Source organism: Cebus imitator, unplaced genomic scaffold (genome assembly GCF_001604975.1).
Source record: "Cebus imitator isolate Cc_AM_T3 unplaced genomic scaffold, Cebus_imitator-1.0 Scaffold101, whole genome shotgun sequence".
Taxonomy (NCBI): Eukaryota; Metazoa; Chordata; class Mammalia; order Primates; family Cebidae; genus Cebus; species Cebus imitator.
Window position 1 is genome coordinate 2,852,717 of NW_016107416.1, and position 18,876 is coordinate 2,871,592.

The 18,876-nt window shown below is 40.4% G+C and overlaps 1 protein-coding gene across 6 annotated transcripts in view; it reads left to right on the forward strand.

Annotated features, from left to right (window-relative positions):
- CYP20A1 (cytochrome P450 family 20 subfamily A member 1) overlaps window positions 1–18,876 on the forward strand; it is a 52,887-nt gene that overhangs the window by 25,971 nt on the left and 8,040 nt on the right. For all 6 annotated transcript variants that reach the window (XM_037741454.1, XM_037741451.1, XM_037741452.1 and 3 more), the window contains 4 exons: window positions 4,292–4,370; window positions 10,169–10,284; window positions 11,609–11,663; window positions 17,580–17,700. In XM_037741454.1, the coding sequence (XP_037597382.1) occupies window positions 4,292–4,370; window positions 10,169–10,284; window positions 11,609–11,663; window positions 17,580–17,700 (371 nt within the window). The remainder of the gene's footprint in view (window positions 1–4,291; window positions 4,371–10,168; window positions 10,285–11,608; window positions 11,664–17,579; window positions 17,701–18,876) is intronic.

Consider the following 18,876-nt stretch of genomic DNA (forward strand, 5'->3'; position numbering starts at 1 on the left):
TAACTTGTTTGTTTACAACAATGCCAACAGCATGCTGGGTAACATTGTAGACTCTTCCAGTTTTGCCATGATAACATTTGTGGGGCATTCCTTTTTGAACAGTACCCATTCCCTTGATGTCCACAATATCACCTTTCTTATAGATTCGCATATACATGGCCAAAGGAACAACTCCATGTTTTCTGAAAGGCCTAGAGAACATGTATCGAGTGCCTCTCCTCTTTCCCTTTGTGTTCATTTTGGCGAATTACTGGAAGATGGCGGTTCCGGCCGAAAGGCTAAGTGATTTCTTATCATCCTCCTGCCCACCCCTGAAATGATCTTTTAATGTCTGAAATGCCAAGGGATTGCCATTGTCCAGTTATGCCACCAAGAATAATAACCAATTTATAAATTCAGAGCCAATGACAACTGCATCATGACTGCCACTTGGATAAAAACATTTGGAAGATGTCATCACTTGTAAGATGCATACTGATTTCACAGGTGTTAAAATATGAAAAAACATACATCTTGCTTTCAGTTGCATATTGTATTTCCTAACTGCCTCCCAGAAACATTGTCCCAACTATTTTTCCACCAATATTAGTGTGCTCTTACCCTGTACTTTTGACAACATTTAGAATTGTTGGTCCTTAAATATTTGCCTTTCTAGGCCAGGTACAGTGGCTCATGCCTGTAATCGCAGCACTTTGGGAAGCCAAGGCAGGAGGATTACTTGAGCCTAGAAGTTCAAGACCAGCCTGGGCAACACAGTGAGACCTCTATCTCTACAAAAAAAAAAAATTTTTTTTTTGAGACAGAGTCTTGCTCTGTCACCCAGGCTGTAGTGCAGTGGCACGATAACGGCTCACGGCATCCTCTGCCACCTGGGTTCAAGCGATTCCCCTGCCTCAGCCTCCTGGGACTACAGGCACACACCACCACACCTGGGTAATTTTTTTTTTTTTTTAATTTTACTAGAGACGGCATTTCACCATGTTGACCAGGATGGTCTCGATCTCCTGACCTTGTGATCCGCCCGCCTTGGCCTCCCAAAGTGCTGAGATTACAGGCATGAGTCACCACGCCTGGCCTATACAAAAAAAAATTTTTTTTAATTATTCAAGTGTGGTGGAATGCATGCCTGTAGTCCCAGCTACTTGGGAGACTGAGGCAGGAGGATCATTTGAGCCTGGGAGGATCACACCACTGTATTCCAGCCTGAGTGATAGAATGAGAACCTGTCTCAAAAAAAAAAAAAAAAATTTGCCTATCCAGTAAGCCAAAAATGACATTTTGTGATTGAAATATATAGCTGTTTGTTGTTGTTTTTGAGACAGAGTCTTGCTCTGCTGCCTGGGCTGGAGTGCAGTGGCGTGATTTTGGCTAACTGCAACCTCTGCCTCCCAGGTTCAAGTGATTCTCCTGCCTTGCCTTCCTGAGTAACTGGGATTACATGCATGGGCCACCATACCCGGCTAATTTTGTTATTTTTAGTAGAGATGGGGTTTCACCATCTTGGCCAGGCTGGTCTGGAACTCCTTACCTCAGGAGATCCACTCGCTTCAGCCTCCCAAAGTGCTGGTATTACAGGCTTGAGTCACTGCACCCAGCAAGTTTTTTTGTTTTGTTTTGTTTTGTTTTGAGACAGAGTTTCACTCTTGTCGCCCAGGCTGGAGTACAATGGTACAGTCTTGGCTCACTGCAACCTCTGCTTCCTGGATTAAAGCAATTTTGCTGCCTCAGCCTTGCCAGTAGCTGGGATTACAGGCACCTGCCACCATACCTAGCTAATTTTTGTATTTTTACTAGAGATGGGGTTTCACCATGTTGGCCAGGTTTCACCATGTTGGTCTCGAACTCCTGACCTCAAGTTATCCATCCGCCTCAGTCTCCCAAAGTGCTGGGATTACAGGCGTGAGCCACCACTCCCGGCCTGAAATGTATAATTCTCTTATTACTTATGAAGTTAAACATCTTTTTGGCTGTGTGTACAGTGGTTCACGCCTATAATGTTAGCACTTTGGGAAGCCCAAGGCAGAAGGATTACTTGAGCCCAGGAGTTTGAGGCCAGCCTAGACAACATGACAAAATCCCATCTTTACCCAGAAAACTCACAAAAATTAGCTGGGTGTGGTATCGCACTCTTGTAGTCCCTACTAGTTGGGAGGCTGAGGCCAGAGGATTGCTTGAGCCCAGGAAGTGGAGGTTGTAGTGAACCGTGATTGTGCCATGGAACTCCAGCCTTGGAGACAGAGACAGACACTGTTTTAAAAACAGAAAACCAAAAATCATATTTTTATACTTTTATTAAACACTTGGGTTTCTTTTGTGGGATGTTTTCTTACGTCCTCTGCCTATGTTTCTTCATTATTTGATTTTTTTGTGACACAGTATCACCCTGTTGTCCAGACTGGTCTCAAACTTTTGGGCTCAAGGGATCCTCCGACCTCAGCTTCACAAATAGCTAGGATTTTAGGCCCACCTGGCTCTTTTGCCTGTATTTCTATTGAATTGCCTGAATTTCTATTGTGTTTCTTTTTCTTACTAATCTAGAATAGCTGTTTATTTTTAGTCTCAGTTTTCATTTGCTTCTACATTTATTTATAGTAAGTAAATAAAAGCTTTGTGCTATTTTTTCAGTATCACAAATATTAATGTTTTTATGTAGCTAAATCAATTTAACTCTTTCATTGTGAATTTGTGCCCTGTGCTCTGTCAGGCTTAGAAACTCCTTTCAAACTTTAAGGGTTTTATGTAAATATTTGCTTCTTTTTCTTTTTCTTTTTTTATTTTATTTTATTTTTTTTTAGGCTGCAGTGCTGCAATCTCAGCTCACTGCAGCCTCCACCTCCCAGACTCGAGCTATCCTTCCACCTAACCCTACTGAGTTAGCTGGGACCACAGATGCTCACCACCACACCTGGCTAATTCTTTGTATTTTTCACAGAGAAAGAGTTTCACCATGTTCTCAAACTCCTTAGCCCATACAGTCTGCCCGCCTTGTCCTCCCAAAGTGCTGGGATTATGGGTGTGAGCCACTTGGCCTACTATTAATTTTTACAGTAGTTTTAGTAATTTGATTTTTTTTACATTTAATCTGAAATGTTTGCATTTAAGGTAAGCATTGAGGACTTTTTAAAATTTATTGTTTTTCAAATACAGTATTTTGCCTTTAATTAATAAGTGTTGTGTCCTTTCCCTAAGTTCTCTGGCTTTGTTCCCCAGGCTTGAGTGCAGTGGCATGATATCGGCTTACTGCAACATCCGCCTCCTGGGTTCAAGCTATTCTTTTGCCTCAGCCTCCTGAGTAGCTGAAACTACAGGTGCACGCCACCACGCCCAGCTTATTTTTTGTATTTTTTTTTTTTAGTAGAGACGGTTTCACTGTGTTAGCGAGGATGGTCTTGATCTCCTGACCTCGTGATCTGCTCACCTCAGCCTCCCAAAGTGTTGAGATTACAGATGAGTCACCGCACCCAGCCCACTTTTAGAACTTTTGAATTAAAATCAGGTTAAAGTTTGTTCAGGGGCTGTGAAAATTTGGAAGCCTATTCTGCTGCTTATATCCAAATCTCAGACTTATAACCTTTTTCTTTACCTCAGCCAGTGTTTATCAGTATTACAAGTGAAAGAAATTTGTAATTAACCTGTGAATTTTATTTTACACTTGTGCCAGTATAATACAAAAATGAGGACTGACTTTACTGCTGTGTCCTTTTTCTTGTCCCTACTCCTTTTAGAGAAAAGAAATTTTTCACTTTCCACTTCTTATTAGTTTGAAAGTGCCTTGACTGAAATCATTAAAATATTTTTGTACCCTCTCCTCTGAGACTATGGAGTAAAGGATTGTGCAGCCAGTTGAAAAGGAGAGTTTAATTATCAGATTTGTTGGTGAGAAAAGTGTTCCTGCCAGGTGGGTGGCTCACGCGTAGAATCCCAACACTTTGAGGGACTGAGATGGGAGGATCACTTGAGTTTAGGTGTTCAAGACCAGTCTGGGAAACATGGTGAAACCCATTGCTACAAAAAACAGAAAAATTAGCCGGCCATGGTGGCACACATCTGTAGTCCCAGCTGCTTGGAAGGCTGAGGTGGGAGGATGGTTTGAGCTTGAGAGGTGGAGGTTGCAGTGAGCTTTGATTGTGCCATTGCACTCCAGCACTGCAGCCTGGGTGATAGAGCCAGAACTCTGACTCAAAAAAAAAAAAAAAAAAAAAAGTTCCTAAGTTGTTAGGTTACATTGCTCTGTATTACTTAAAAAATTCTACCTATTAGATAATAGATATGTGTATTTACCTATTTTCAGGTTTGGTCTGAGATTGGAAAAGGCTTTCTAGATGGATCACTTGATAAAAATACAACTCGGAAAAAACAATATGAAGATGGTAAGTTGGTCACTCTTAATTTTTAGTGAGGACAAAAAATGAAGGTGGCCCAGTTTTAATAAGGTTATCTCTGAATAGTGAGATTAAAGTTCATTTATATTTTCTTTCTTTATGCTTTTTTTCTACATTTTCTACAATGAAAGTTTTCTTTAACAGAAGTGAAGAAAAATTATTAAATTAGTAAAACTCTAGCACTCACTGCACAATGAGAGTGCTATAGAGCTGATACACTCTACAGGATTAATGGAAAGTATAAGGGTACAATCTTAAGAAAGCAGTTTGATACTGCATACTGAAAACCATAAATAATGGATGAAATTATATGAAACAAGACAATATTCATGAAGGTATATTTTGTAGTACTATTTCTGCAAGTAGAGCAAGTAGTTTGTTCTGTAACCAGGAACAAACTATAAATGTTCAACACTATAGGAATTAGTAGGGAAATAACGTCAACATGATTAAATATTACAGATATTTGTAAAAAATGGCAGCCATGGTAGCACATACCTGTAGTCACAGCTACTTGGGAGGCTGAGTGGAGAGGATCACTTCAACTCAGGAGTTTGAGATGAAAAAAATTTTTGAGATGGGGTCTCTCACTCCGTTGCTCAGCCCAGCATAGGCAACGTAGTAAGAGACCCCATCTCAGAAAATTTTTTAAAATTAGCAATGTAGGCCTGGTATGGTGGCTCACACCTGCAATCCCAGCACTTTGGGATGCCAAGATAGGCGGATCACTTGAGGCCAGGAGTTCGAGACCAATCTGGCCAACATAGTGAAACCCTACCTCTACTAAATAAATGCAAAACATTAGCCGGGTATAGCAGCATATACCTGAAATCCTAGCAATTTAAGAGGCTGAGGCATGAAAACCACTTGCGCCCTGGAGGCAAAAGTTACAGTGAGCCGAGATCATGCCACTGCACTCCAGCCTGGGTGAGTGAGACTCTATCTCAAAAAAAAAAAAAAAAAAATTGCAACCTAAAAAATTTTTGTCATAACATTGAATAAAAATATTTTCAATATTGTTTGGCACTGATTACAACTTTATACAGTTCACACAGAAAAATAGCAATTTTAATATAAGATAGCTGTCCCAAATTAATTACTCTGCCTTACTCTTTTTTTCTGTCAGTGGTTGAATAATTATAAAGCTTTAGGCTGAGCATGGTGGCTCACACCTGTAATCCCAGAACTTTGGGAGGCCGAGGCAGGCAGAGTACCTGAGATCAGGATTTCAACACCAGCCTGGCTAACATGGTGAAACTCCATCTCTGCTAAAAATACAAAAAATTAGCTAGGTATGGTGGTGGGCGCCTGTAATCCCAGCTACTCAGGAGGCTGAGGCAGGAAAATCACTTGAACCCAGGAGGCGGAGGTTGCAGTGAGTCAAGATCACACCATTGCACTCCAGCCTTGGTGACGAAGTGAAACTCCGTCTTAAAAAAATAAAATATAAATAAAAAAAGCTTTAATACTTTCTAAAATTTATTATTACTGCTGTTTTGTTGTTGTTGTTGTTGTTGTTATTATTATTATTATTATTATTATTATTATTTTGAGACAGAGTTGCCTAGGTTGGAGTGCAGTGGCGCGATCACAGCTCAGTGCAACCTCTACCTCCTGGGTTCAAGCGATTCTCCTGCCTCAGCCTCCTGAGTAGCTGGGATTACAGGTGTGCATCACTATGCCTGACTAAGTTTTGTATTTTTAGTAGAGACGGGGTTTCACCATGTTGGCTGGTCAGACCTCGTGATCTGCCCACCTTGGCTTCCCAAAGTGCTGGGATTACAGGCATGGGCCACCATGCCTGGCCAATACTTTTATTCTAAGATACTTCATTTCATTTTTTGGAAGCATGCAGGATAACTTAAAATACAGAGGCTGCATTGGAATAATGGATTGTTTTCTATACATTACAGTTTTGCTTCACAGGATTTTTTTTCTTCATTCTTTCAACAAACATTGAGGCTGTGCTAGGCCTTACTCTATGCACAGGAGACAGATATCCTTGTCCTCATTAGCTTACTGTAGTGATTTTCTTGGGCCAACAGATGTAAAAAAGATTAAAAAAAAAGCCAGTTTAATGGACACATTTCCTGCTATCTGGTTTTTATGACCATTATGATTATCTTGATCGGTGCATTTGGATTAATTCCCCTTGATAAAAAATGTATTTCAGGAATATTGGTTAAATTAACATGAAATGAAAATAATTTATATTCTTTGATTCTAAATAAAAATTGTCTGGCATGATGTGTTCCTTGGGCTGCATACATGGGCATAGATCAGATTTGAGCTTTTATTGAAAATGGTTATGTTCTAGTGTTATAAAAGTCGGATCCCATGACTGGATCAGAGCTTCCTTTGTTTAATTTCCAACCTGATTTGCACATTAAAATCAGTTGGGGAACTTAAAGCCCAAAACCTGAAGATCAGGCCTTATCCTAGACCAGTTTATTCAGAATCTGAGATGGGGATGCCATGGACATCAGGTATTTTTGTGAAAGCGCTCCAGATTATTCTAATGTACTTGTAGGGTTGAGAATGTACAACAGTAGTTCCCAAACTTTGCTACACATTGAATCTTTTATATTGAAGCCTGCCTTCTACCTGTAAACATTCGGATTTAATTGATATGAGGTGTGACTTGTGTTTTACTGTTTGAAAAAACGTCTCAGGTGATTCTAATGTGTAGCAAAGTCTGGGAACAGCTTCTTTACAGTGTTAATAATTTCTTATCTTTTTTTTTTTTTTTTTGAAATGGATGGTGGTGATGGCTATAGAACATCATGATACTTAATGCCACTGAACTGTGCAATTTCAAACTGGTGAAAATTTTTTTTTTTTTTTTGAGGCGGAATCTCACTCTATCGCCCAGGCTAGAGTACAGTGGTGCAATCTTGACTCACTGAATCCTCTGCCTCCCGGGTTCAAGCGATTCTCCCGCGTCAGCCTCCCAAGTAGCTGAGAGGACAGGCACCTGCCACCATGCTCAGCTCATTTTTGTATTTTTAGTAGAGATGGGGTTTTACCATCCAGGCTGATCTGAAACTCTTGACCTCAAGTGATCTGCCCACCACGCCTGCTGGGATGACAGGCGTGAGCCACCGCGCTCAGCAATAATTTCTCATTTTAATCACAAATATGTATTATATTGATTCAGTCCTATAAATATTTAATAAAGATCTATGATATCCTGGCATGTTTTGGTTGCTGAGGAACGTAAACAAAATTTCTTGCCTTTTTGGCACCACATTCTAGTGGGAAGAAACAGACAGTAATCTAAATAAGTAAATTGAATAGTACATTAAAAGGTGAAAAATGCTATAGAGACAAATAAAACCAGAAGGGGATAGGGAGTGCAGGGGGTTGGGAGGTTGCAATTTTAAGTAATTATTAGAAAAGGCCTCACCAAGATGAGGTGACTTTTGAGTAAACACTTGCAAGAGATGAAACCAGTCATGCAGAACATCTGGATACCCAGATGTTCAAGATGTTCAACGGAAGAATATTCCATGTAGAGGAAAAGTAATTATAGAGTCCTTGAAGTAGGACTGTTCCTGCTGTATTTGAAGTACAATAGGAAGATCAGTATGGCTGGAGTGAAGTAAGAAGAGGAGCAGAAGGAGATGAGGAGAGAAAGACTGGAGAGAGGAAGGGGTTTTGTATGGCTTAGAGACCATTGTGTGACTAGGTTGTTACTATGAGATAGCAAGCCACTGGCAGGCTTTGAGCAGAGCTACAATCTGAGTTATGTTATCAAAGGATCACTTTGGCTGATATGATAGACTGAATGGGTCCAGAGCAAAAGCAGGGAAACTAGTCAGAGGGCTATTGGAGTGAACCAGGCTTGAGAGATAATGTGGCTTGGACCAAGTGGCAGGCAACAGAAAATATAGAATAAGGGAAAAAAAGGAGTAAGAAAATAATTTGGTACTTTGAAGATAGACCTACCAATGTTGACTGATGTATTATAATTAAGGTATAAGGGAGAGGGAGACACCAAGGTTTTCGGCCTAATTGTAAAAGGAGGTTGTCAAGAAATAAGATGGGGAAGACTGTGAGAAGATCCAGGTTTTGGAGGAAAGCTCGAGCTCAGTATGTTTGGTATGTTTCAGACATCCAAGTCCAGAGGTTGAGTTTGTTATTAGAATTGGATATATGAGGCCGGGTGCAGTGGCTCACGCCTGTAATCCCAGCGCTTTGGGAGGCCGAGGCAGGCGGATCATAAGGTCAGTAGTTCAAGACCACCCTGGCCAACATGGTGAAACCCGGCCTCTAATAAAAATACAAAAATAAGCCAGGCATGGTGGTGGGTGCCTGTAATCCCAGCTACCCAGGAGACTGAGAGTCAGGAGAACTGTTTGAACCAGGAGGCAGAGATGAGTCTGGAGCTGAAGAGAAAGAAGTCCTGACTGGAAATACAGATTTGGAAGTGTGCGGTACATATACTGCATTGAAAGCCTTGAGATTAAAGATCACCAGGTAGTGAATATAGACACAAAAAGAGACAGAGCCCTGTCCTTGAACATTTCATTACTGAGAAATTCAAGAGATTGAAAAAGAATCATAAAAGGAGACAAAATGAGCAGGCAGTAAAGTGGGAGGGAAGTGTGGAGTCTAGGGGAGTAAACTCCTGGGAGCCACATGAAAAATTGTTTCTTGGGGAGTACATTACAATATCATCAGTGGTATGACAGGTCAAATAAGATGAAGACTGAAATGTATTTGTGGATAATTTTATGGGCCATGGGATATCAGTTGTTTATGTCTTTTTATTTTATTTTATTTATTTATTGAGATAGAGTCTCACTCTATTGCCCAGGCTGGAGTACAGTGGTGCAGTCTCAGCTCACTGCAACCTCTGCCACCCAGGTTCAAGCAATTCTCCTGCCTCAGCCTTCTGAATAGCTGGGATCACAGGCACCTGCCACCATGCTCAGCTAATTTTTGTGTTTTTAGTAGAGATGGGGTTTCACCATCTTGATGGGATTACAGGCGTGAGCCACCACACCCAGCCTCTTTCAGATTTTTAGAAATTTACTTTTCTGATTATTTTACGTCTTGTTTCTATCCCTAAATAAGTGATTCCTGATTTGGGAGAAGGAATGGAGTTAAGAAGACAGAATTTAGAAGGAAGGATCGGAGTGATAGCAAGAAAGAAAGGCTTACGTGTTTGGAGGCCTTTAAAGTGCTGGTATTAGACTGGGTGTGGTGGCTCACGCCTGTAATCCTAGCACTTTGAGAGGCTGAGATGGGCAGATTGCTTGAGCCCATGAGTTTGAGACCAGCCTGGCCAACATGGTGAAACCCCATCTCTACCAAAAATACAAAAATTAGCTGGGCATGGTAGCATGCCTGTAGTCCCAGCTATTTGGGAGGCTGAGATAGGAGAATCATCAGAGCCTGGGAAGTCTAGGCTGTAGTGAGCCAAGATCACACCACTACACTCCAGCCTAGGCAACAGAGCAAGACTCTGACTAAAAAAAAAAATCAATAAAAAGAAAAAGTGAAGTGCTGGCATTGTTCAACTTCTTGACCTGGGTGGTGGTGATTTATAATTATTCCTTAAACTGTACTTATGTGCTTTGTGCACTTTTTTGTATGTATGTTAAATTTGGCAAAAAGGAGGAGGAGAATAGATGCGTTTAAACATAAATTAGCTTTCTTTGTTGTTGGTTACTAACTTTGAAGGTTTTCTTCTGTGCATAGTAACATTGTGCAGAATTATTTTTTAAAAGTTCAATCTCCATTAATGCATATATTCTGAAATCATTTTTTTTTTCTGTAAGCCCTTATGCAACTGGAGTCTATTTTAAAGAACATCATAAAAGAACGAAAAGGAAAGAACTTCAGTCAACATGTTTTCATTGACTCCTTAGTACAGGGGAACCTTAATGATCAACAGGTGATGTAATTGTTAAATGTCTATTGGTAAAAAATAAGCCACAGCCAGGCACAGTGGCTCATGACTACAGTCCCAGCTATTTGAGAGGCTAAGGTGGGAGGATCACTTGAACCCAAGAGATCAAGGCCAACTTAGGCAATATAACAAGACGCCATCTATAAAAAAAAATAATAATAATAACACATATACAGAGTGTGCTTTTCATTCACTTTAATCCAGATACTGGCTTAAAGAAGCATTGTACATCTTTTTTTTTTTTCTTTTGAGACTTGAGTCTCACTGTTGCCAGGCTAGAGTATAGTGGTGCGATCTTGTCTCACTGCAACCTCCACCTTCCAGGTTCAGGTGATTCTCCTGCCTCAGCCTTTCAAGTAGCTGGGACTGCAGGCACACTCCGCTACACCCAGTTAATTTTTTTGTATTTTTAGTAGAGACAGAGTTCCACCATGTTGGCCACGATGGTCTTGATCACTTTGATCTCATGATCTGCCCTCCTTGGCCTCCCAAAGTGTTGGGATTACAGGCATGAGCCACCACGCCTGGCTGCATTGTGCATCTTTTATTGTACATCATTGGTAGTACAAGTACTTGGTCTCTATTTCACTCTTTGAGGCAGCTGTATATTATTTAATATTATTAAATTGACCCTGAATTACAAAAGAGGAGAAGGACTTGTGTTAATTGTATTCAACTAAATCACTTTACCTACATGACCAGGTATGGCAATGTGTCTTGTTCACAATACCTCCAGCATACCACTGCATTTGTAGTATTCTCAGGCCAATGAGGTGAATTGTTATTGTCACACCTCTTAATTGTAGGAATCTTCTGCCCCACTCTACACATGCAAGTCCTTGTTGCCAGAAGTAGTTTGGTATATGCTGGTACAGACATTGAATTAGGCTTCCAGGACAGTGATGAGATCTTCTGTCCTATTTCTGAGGCTTCATTGCTGTTCACCAGGCTAAGCCAGAAAAATAGGACTGAGTTTATTTGTCACAGTATATCGTGAACCAGTAATATTCACAACAAATACCCTGATTTGATCATTATACGTTGGATACATGTACCAAAATATCATTTGTACTCCCAAAATACATACAACTATATCAGTTTTAAAAATATTTTTAAAAAGCAATGTGGTATTTAGCTTGGTATTGACATTATACAGATTTTTATTTTTTTGTTTTAATGAAAACATCATAATGAAATAATATACTTTTTTTTCATTGACCCTAATTTTATGCTCTAGATCATTTTAGCAGGGCCTAATATAGGCTACCTTACATTTTTCACACTTTCTAAACTTAGTTTTGTTTCCTAGATCCTAGAAGACAGTATGATATTTTCTCTGGCCAGTTGCATAATAACTGCAAAATGTAAGTATAAATTGATTTCTTTTTCAGATGGATTCAAATATACAGGCTGAACAGTGGCATATACCTGTAATCCCAACACTTTGGGAGGCTGAGGTAGAAGGATTGCTTGAGGCCAGGAATTGGAGGCCAGCCCAGAAAACAGAGACCCTCTCTCTACAAAAAAAAATTAATTGAGCATGATGACCTGTGTCCGTAGTCTCAGCTACTCAAGAGGCTGAATCAGGAGGATGGAGGCTACAGTGAGCTGTGAATGCACCATTGTACTCCACCCTGAGCAACAGAGACCCTGTCTCAAAAAAAAAACCAAACAATGGCCGGGCACAGTGGCTCACGCCTGTAATCCCAGCAATTTGGGCGGCCGAGCGAGGCAGGCAGATCACAAGGCCAAGAAAGCGAGACCATCCTGGCCAACATGGTGAAACCCCATCTCTACTAAAAAATAGAAAAATTAGGCCGGGCGCAGTGGCTCAAGCCTGTAATCCCAGCACTTTGGGAGGCCGAGGCGGGTGGATCACGAGGTCAAGAGATCGAGACCATCCTGGTCAACATGGTGAAACCCCGTCTCTACTAAAAATACAAAAAATTAGCTGGGCATGGTGGTGCATGCCTGTAATCCCAGCTACTCAGGAGGCTGAGGCAGGAGAATTGCCTGAACCCAGGAGGTGGAGGTTGCGGTGAGCCGAGATCGCGCCATTGCACTCCAACCTGGGTAACATGAGTGAAACTCCGTCTCAAAAAAAAAAAATAAATAAATAAATAATTTAAAAAATTAAAAAAAATAAAAAATACAAAAATTAGCGTGGTGGCACGTGCCTGTAGTCCCAGCTACTCGGGAAAATTGCTTGAACCCGGGAGGCGGAGGTTGCAGTGAGCCTAGATTGTGCCACTGCACTCCAGCCTGGCGACAGAGCGAGATTTTGTCTCAGAAATCTCGAAAATCTCAGAAATCTCAGAAAAAAAAAAAAAAGAGGCCAGGCATGGTGACTCACATCTGTAATCCCAGCACTTTGGGAGGCTAGGGCAGGAGGATCGCTTGAGCCCAGGAATTCAAGACCAGGCTGGGCAACATAGTGAGACCTCGTCTCTGCTAAAAATAAAAACTAGCTGGATATGGTGGCACACGCCTGTGGTTCCAGCTACTCAGGAAGCTGAGGCAAGATCACTTGAGCCCAGCAATGAGTGATGATCACACCATAGTGTTCCAGGCTGAGCAACAGACCAAGACTATCTGAAAGCAAACAAAAATAAAACACTGTTTAGAGGACTTCTTTATAATTTCTTTTCCCTCTTTTTTAGTCTTGTTTTAAAGGGCCCACTCACATAGATGTTTTTTTTTCTTAACCCTAAGTGCTTAAAGCCACTTCTGCAAATTGCCATAAATTTCTTGACACATTTTATGGCTTGTGAATTCTAGTTAGTTCCTTAAAATGAACTGCCGTAGACACCTTTCCAACCGTAACAGTGAGCTTTTTCATTTCCTGCTGCTGCTTTTCACATTGACTCCAAGTCAGTCTGCTGTTATTAAGGTCTACCAACAGAGTATATAGGCCACAGAGAGGATTTAAAAGAACTCCTAATTCAAAGTGATTTTTATGTAAAATTGGAAAATATTTGTTATGTTTCTAGGTTCCCTTCCTGGTTTTTAGATCGGTGGTATACCATTCATTTATATAGTATTTATAAAAATACTTCTATAGGCATAAAAATATACTAAGATAAAAATGCTTAAAGGAAGTATTAGAGGGCCAGACAAGGTGGCTCACACCTATAATGCCAGCATTTTGGGGAGCCAAGGTAGATGAATCACTGGAGCCCAGGAATTTGAGACCAGCCTGGGCAAGAGGGCGGAACCCCATCTCTACAAAAAATTCAAAAATTAGCCAGGCCTGGTGGTGCACAGCTGTAATCTCAGTTACTTGGGAGGCTAAGGTGGGAGGATCACTTAAGTCCAAGAGGTTGAGGTCGCAGTGAGCCATGATCGAACCACTGAACTCTAGCCTGTGTGACAGAGTGAGACCCTGTCAAAAAATAAAAGGAGGCTGGGCGCAGTGGCTCATGCCTGTAATCCCAGCACTTTGGGAGGCCAAGGCAGGTGGTTCACGAGCTCAGGAGTTCAAGACCAGCCTGGCCAACATAGTAAAACCCCGTCTCTACTAAAAACACAAAAATTACCTGGGCATGGTGGCATGCACCCGTAGTCCCAGCTACTCAAGAGGCTGAGGCAGGAGAATCGCTTGAACCTGGGAGGCAGAAGTTGCAGTGAGCCAAGATTGTGCCACTGCACTCCAGCCTGGGCAACACAGCAAGACACTCTGTCAAAAAAAAAAAAAAAAAAAAAGTATTAGGACATCAATTTAAATTTTAGAAAATTTATGTTTACTTGAAGGATTTCATTTTTATTCCTTAACGTTTAAGGAAGCTTTCTTTAAAATGATGAGTACAGGCCAGGCGCCGTGGCTCATGTCTGTAATCCCAGCACTTTGGGAGGCTGAGGCGAGTGGATCATGAGGTTAGGAGTTCAAGACCAGCCTGGCCAAGACAGTGAAACCTTGTCACTACGTCACTACTAAAAATACAAAAATTAGCTGGGCATGGTGGCCAGAGCCTGTAATCCCAGCTACTTGGGAGGCTGAGGTAGGAGAATTGCTTGAACCTGGGCGGCGGATGTTGCAATGAGCCAAGATTGTGTCATTGCATTCCAGCCTGGACCACAGTGTGAGACTCCATCTAAAAAAAAAAAAGATGAGTACAAATGTAAACTTCCCATAAATGTTTCTTCTTTGACATGTAGAAATGTCCAGATACTATAGATTAAATTGAATTTAGGTAAGCATATGTCAAAAATAATCAAGCTTTTTTTTTTTTAGATGGAGTTTTGCTCTTGTTAGCCAGGCTAGAGTGTCTCAAAAAAACAAAAACAAACAAAAAAAAAAGAAAATAAAATTTATGTTTATTTAAAGTATTTCATTTATATTCCTTAATATTTAAGGAAACTTTCTTTAAAAGGCTGGAGTGCAGTGGCATGATCTCAGGTCACTGCAACCTCCGCCTCCTCAGTTCAAGCGATTTTCTTGCCTCAGCCTCCTAAGTAGCTGGGATTACAGGCCTCAAGTAAGCCATAATCACTGCCACTGCACTCCAGCCTTGACAGAGCGTGACCCTATCTTAAAAAACAAAAACAAAAGAAAAACCCACAAACAAAAAGTCAATGTGAATGTTGTTTTTTTTTTTTAAGACGGAGTCTCACTTTGTCACCCAGGATGGAATGCAGTCGTGTAATCTTGGCTCACTGCAACCACTACTTCCCGGGTTAAAGCGATTTTCCTGCCTCAGCCTCCCAAGTAGCTGGGACTACAGGCGCCCGCCATCATACCTGGCCAATTTTTTGTGTTTTTAGTAGAGGGGAGGTTTCACTATTTTGGCCAGGCTGGTCTGAAACTCCTGACCTGTGATCTGCCCGCCTCAGCCTCCCAAAGTGTTGGGATTACAGACATGAGCCACCATGCCCAGCCAATGTGAGATTATTAAATTCATATTGTTTTATTATTATTATTATTATTTTGAGACAGAGTCTCACTCTGTCTCCAGGCTGGAGTGCAGTGGTGCAATCTCAGTTCCCTGCAATCTCCACCTCCTGGGTTCAAGCAGTTCTGCCTCAGCCTTCCAAGTAGTTGGGACTACAGGCACATGCCAAAACGCCCAGATAATTTTTGTATTTTTAGTAGAGACGGGGTTTCACCATGTTAGCCAGGATGGTCTCAATCTCTTGACCTCATGATCTGCCCACCTCAGCCTCCCAAAGTGCTGGAATTATAGGCATGTGCCCCTGTACCTGGCCTGTTAATTTTAAGTGATAATATAGTCAAGCAGAGTAGATAAGTGACCGCTGTATGAAAATCTTTATGGTAAATCCTTCAGATGTATATTACTGTATGTTGTAAAATTATATAACATACATATTGTGCACTGCACAAGTTTTCATATCGCTTGTAAAATAGAAATTCTCTAGTTCACTCAAAGCCATGATGAAAAGGCATAGCCTGTATGTAGGGAAAAGTTAAGGACAGGCAATCACTCATGTGTTTTGTGAACTCTGGATGTAAGAAAACTAATCAGAGTAATTGAGTACCAGGTAACTACTGATTTTAATAATAACGATATGGGTAATAAGGTGAATCAGGCAAACATCTTTAAATAAATTAACTTTGAGATAAGTTTAAGTTAACCCTTAGCTCAGGAAAGAGATCATTGGTAAGTAAAGGCACGGGTCGCTATAAGCATATTAAAAAGTATTTGACACAGGAACAATCAAGCTACAAATGGTGTCAGCTCAAACATATTCTAGGGAAAGAGATAGTATATATGTTCAGAAGTTTTCATTCTTTTAGTAGTTATAATCCCAGTGGATTACTAAAGGAAATATAGCTACTCTTTTTCCTCTGTTTTTTTCTCATCATGTAATTGCTTTACATTTTTATTTCCTCAGCGAATATAATCCATAAACCAGTTTAAGCTAAAGTAAGCCATGAGCCAGTGATCTTCCTGTTTTGGTGTTAATCGAAAAAAATGTGATATTGCATTTGTTAAGAGTACAGATGTTTACATGAGAGGACAAAAGGAAAGTGACAAAAAAATAAAAATAAAAAATGAAAAAAAGTACAGATGTTTGGACATTACCACAACATACTGAATCAGAATATGTGAATGTGTGGTTACAGCATCAGCCATCTCCCAGGTGGTTTATGAGAACCACTTTTCTTTTTTTGAGAGAGGGCCTCACTTGCCTAGGGTGGAGTGCAGTAGCACGGTCACAGCTCACTACAGCCTCAACCTCCTGGGCAGAAGCAATCATCCCATTTCAGCCTCCCAAGTAGCTAGGACTACAGGCACATACCACCATGCCCAGCTGACTTTTGAGTATTTTGTAGAGATGGAGTTCTGCCATATTGCCCAGACTAGTCCCGAACTCCTTAGCCCAAGCAATCTGCCAGCTTCAGATCCCCTTCCAAAATGATCCCCTCTGTACAATCCCCTCCCAAAGTACTGGGGTTACAGGTGTGAGCCACCATGCCTGGTTGAGAACCACTGTTCTAAGCAGTAACCAGTCACAAATTTTGAGCCAGTGTATTTACCATCACAAGTAAAAATTTTAGAATATTGATTTATCGATAAATCTGCTAGCTTGATTTGTCTGAATCATTTCATTAGTGCTCCTAAGAACTCTAAATCAGCTTTTTGTATAAGATTGAGTGAATCAGATAATCCATTACAATAGCCAACATTGAGCATTCCTACAGATATGAAATTTATTTATTATCATAACTATTTTACCTAAGGTAAAATTAAGTGGCTCCAGTTACTTACCAGTTTTATGAAAGGAGGCATCTGGGCCAGGTCAGGTGGCTCAAACCTGTAATCCCAGCACTTTGGGAGGCCGAGGCAGGTGGATCACCTGAGGTCAGAAGTTCAAGACCAGCCTGGCCAACATGGTGAAACCCTGTCTCTACCAAAAAATACAAAACTTAGCTGGGTATGGTGGCAGGTGCCTGTAATCCCAGCTACTAGGGAGACTGAGGCAGGAAAATTGCTTGAATCCAGGAGGCAGAGATTGCAGTGAGCTGAGATCGTGCCACTGCACTCCAGCCTTAAGACCTTGTCTCAACAAAAAAAAAAAAAGAAAGGAGGCATCTAGATTGCACTATGTCTGTTGGAGGGCATTCTGTAAATATTGATGTTCCATTCAGTGAAATGCAAACCTTGTGAAGAATTTTACTTTTTGGTAGCACTTATGTATATCTTCTATATTATAGGGGAAAAGAAGCAAATACAAAATCCCCAAACCAAATAGTTTTTTCTTACTCTATACCTGTCATGAGTTAGCTATTTTCATTATTATTCATATAATGTTTCACCTAGTGTGTACCTGGGCAATCTGTTTTTTAACCACCTCTGAAGAAGTTCAAAAAAAATTATATGAAGAGATAGAACAAGTTTTTGGGAATGGTCCTATTACTCCAGAGAAAATTGAGCAGCTCAGGTAAGAACACAATAAAAAGAAGAGGATATTTTAAAAAGGTAAATTTGAACTGATTTATCTAATTTAATGCTAATGTTACTATCTATGAAAGCTATATATTTTTATGGGACTTAAAGTATTTATATATAGATTTTATTAGGTAAATGAATCTGCTTTTTAAAATCATAAGGTAGTGTGGGAAACGTTTAACTTAGCCTGTGACATAGTGCTAATGAAGTCAAGCAAGTATGACACCCATACTTTGTTGATGGCAATAAAAAATAGTACAGCCACATTAGATAATAATATAGTAGGCTTGGCGGGGTGTGGTGGCTCATACCTGTAATCCCAGCACTTTGGGAGGCTGAGACAGGTGGATAACGTAGGCCCAGTAGCTCCAGCCTGGGCAACATGGCAAAACCCCCTCTCTACAAAAAATACAAAATATCGGCCAGATGTGCTGGCACAAGCCTGCAGTCAGAGCTAAGGATGCTTAAGATGGGAGGATCACCTGAGCTCAGAAGGTCGAGGCTACAGTGTTTGCATTACTGCATTCCAGCCTGTGTTAGAGTGAGACCCTGTCACAAAAGAAAATAAAACGATATGGTAGGCTCATAAAAAGTTATACATATACTTATCCTATGATCCAGCAGTTCCACTCCTTGAAATTTCAATCCAAGATAAGTGAAAACATGACTACACAAAGACCTGTGTACAAATATTCATAGCAGTGTTATTCAAAATAGCCCAGAATTGGAAGCAGTTCAGATGTTCAGCTGGTAAATAGATAAACAAATTGTGGTGTAACCATACCGTGGAATACTATAAGTAATAAAAAGGAACATATCAATACACACAAGATATGTTGTGTGTAACACTAAGATAAATCTAAGTGATTTAAGTGAAAGAAGTGAAACAAAATACTGGCTACTATATGATTTCATTTATGTGAAATTCCAGAAAAGGCAAACCGTGGTGATAAAAAGCAGATTGATGTTGGGGGATAGGAATGGGGACAGGATCAACTACAAAGAGGCATAAGGACAATTTTTAGGATGAAGAAGCTGTCTTATATATTGTTTGTAGTTATAGTTACACAATTGTATACCATTACTAAAATTCAAACTGTACAGGTAGAATGGGTTAATTTTATTGCATGTAACTGTACCTTAATTAAAGGTTTTTTTTTTTTTTTTT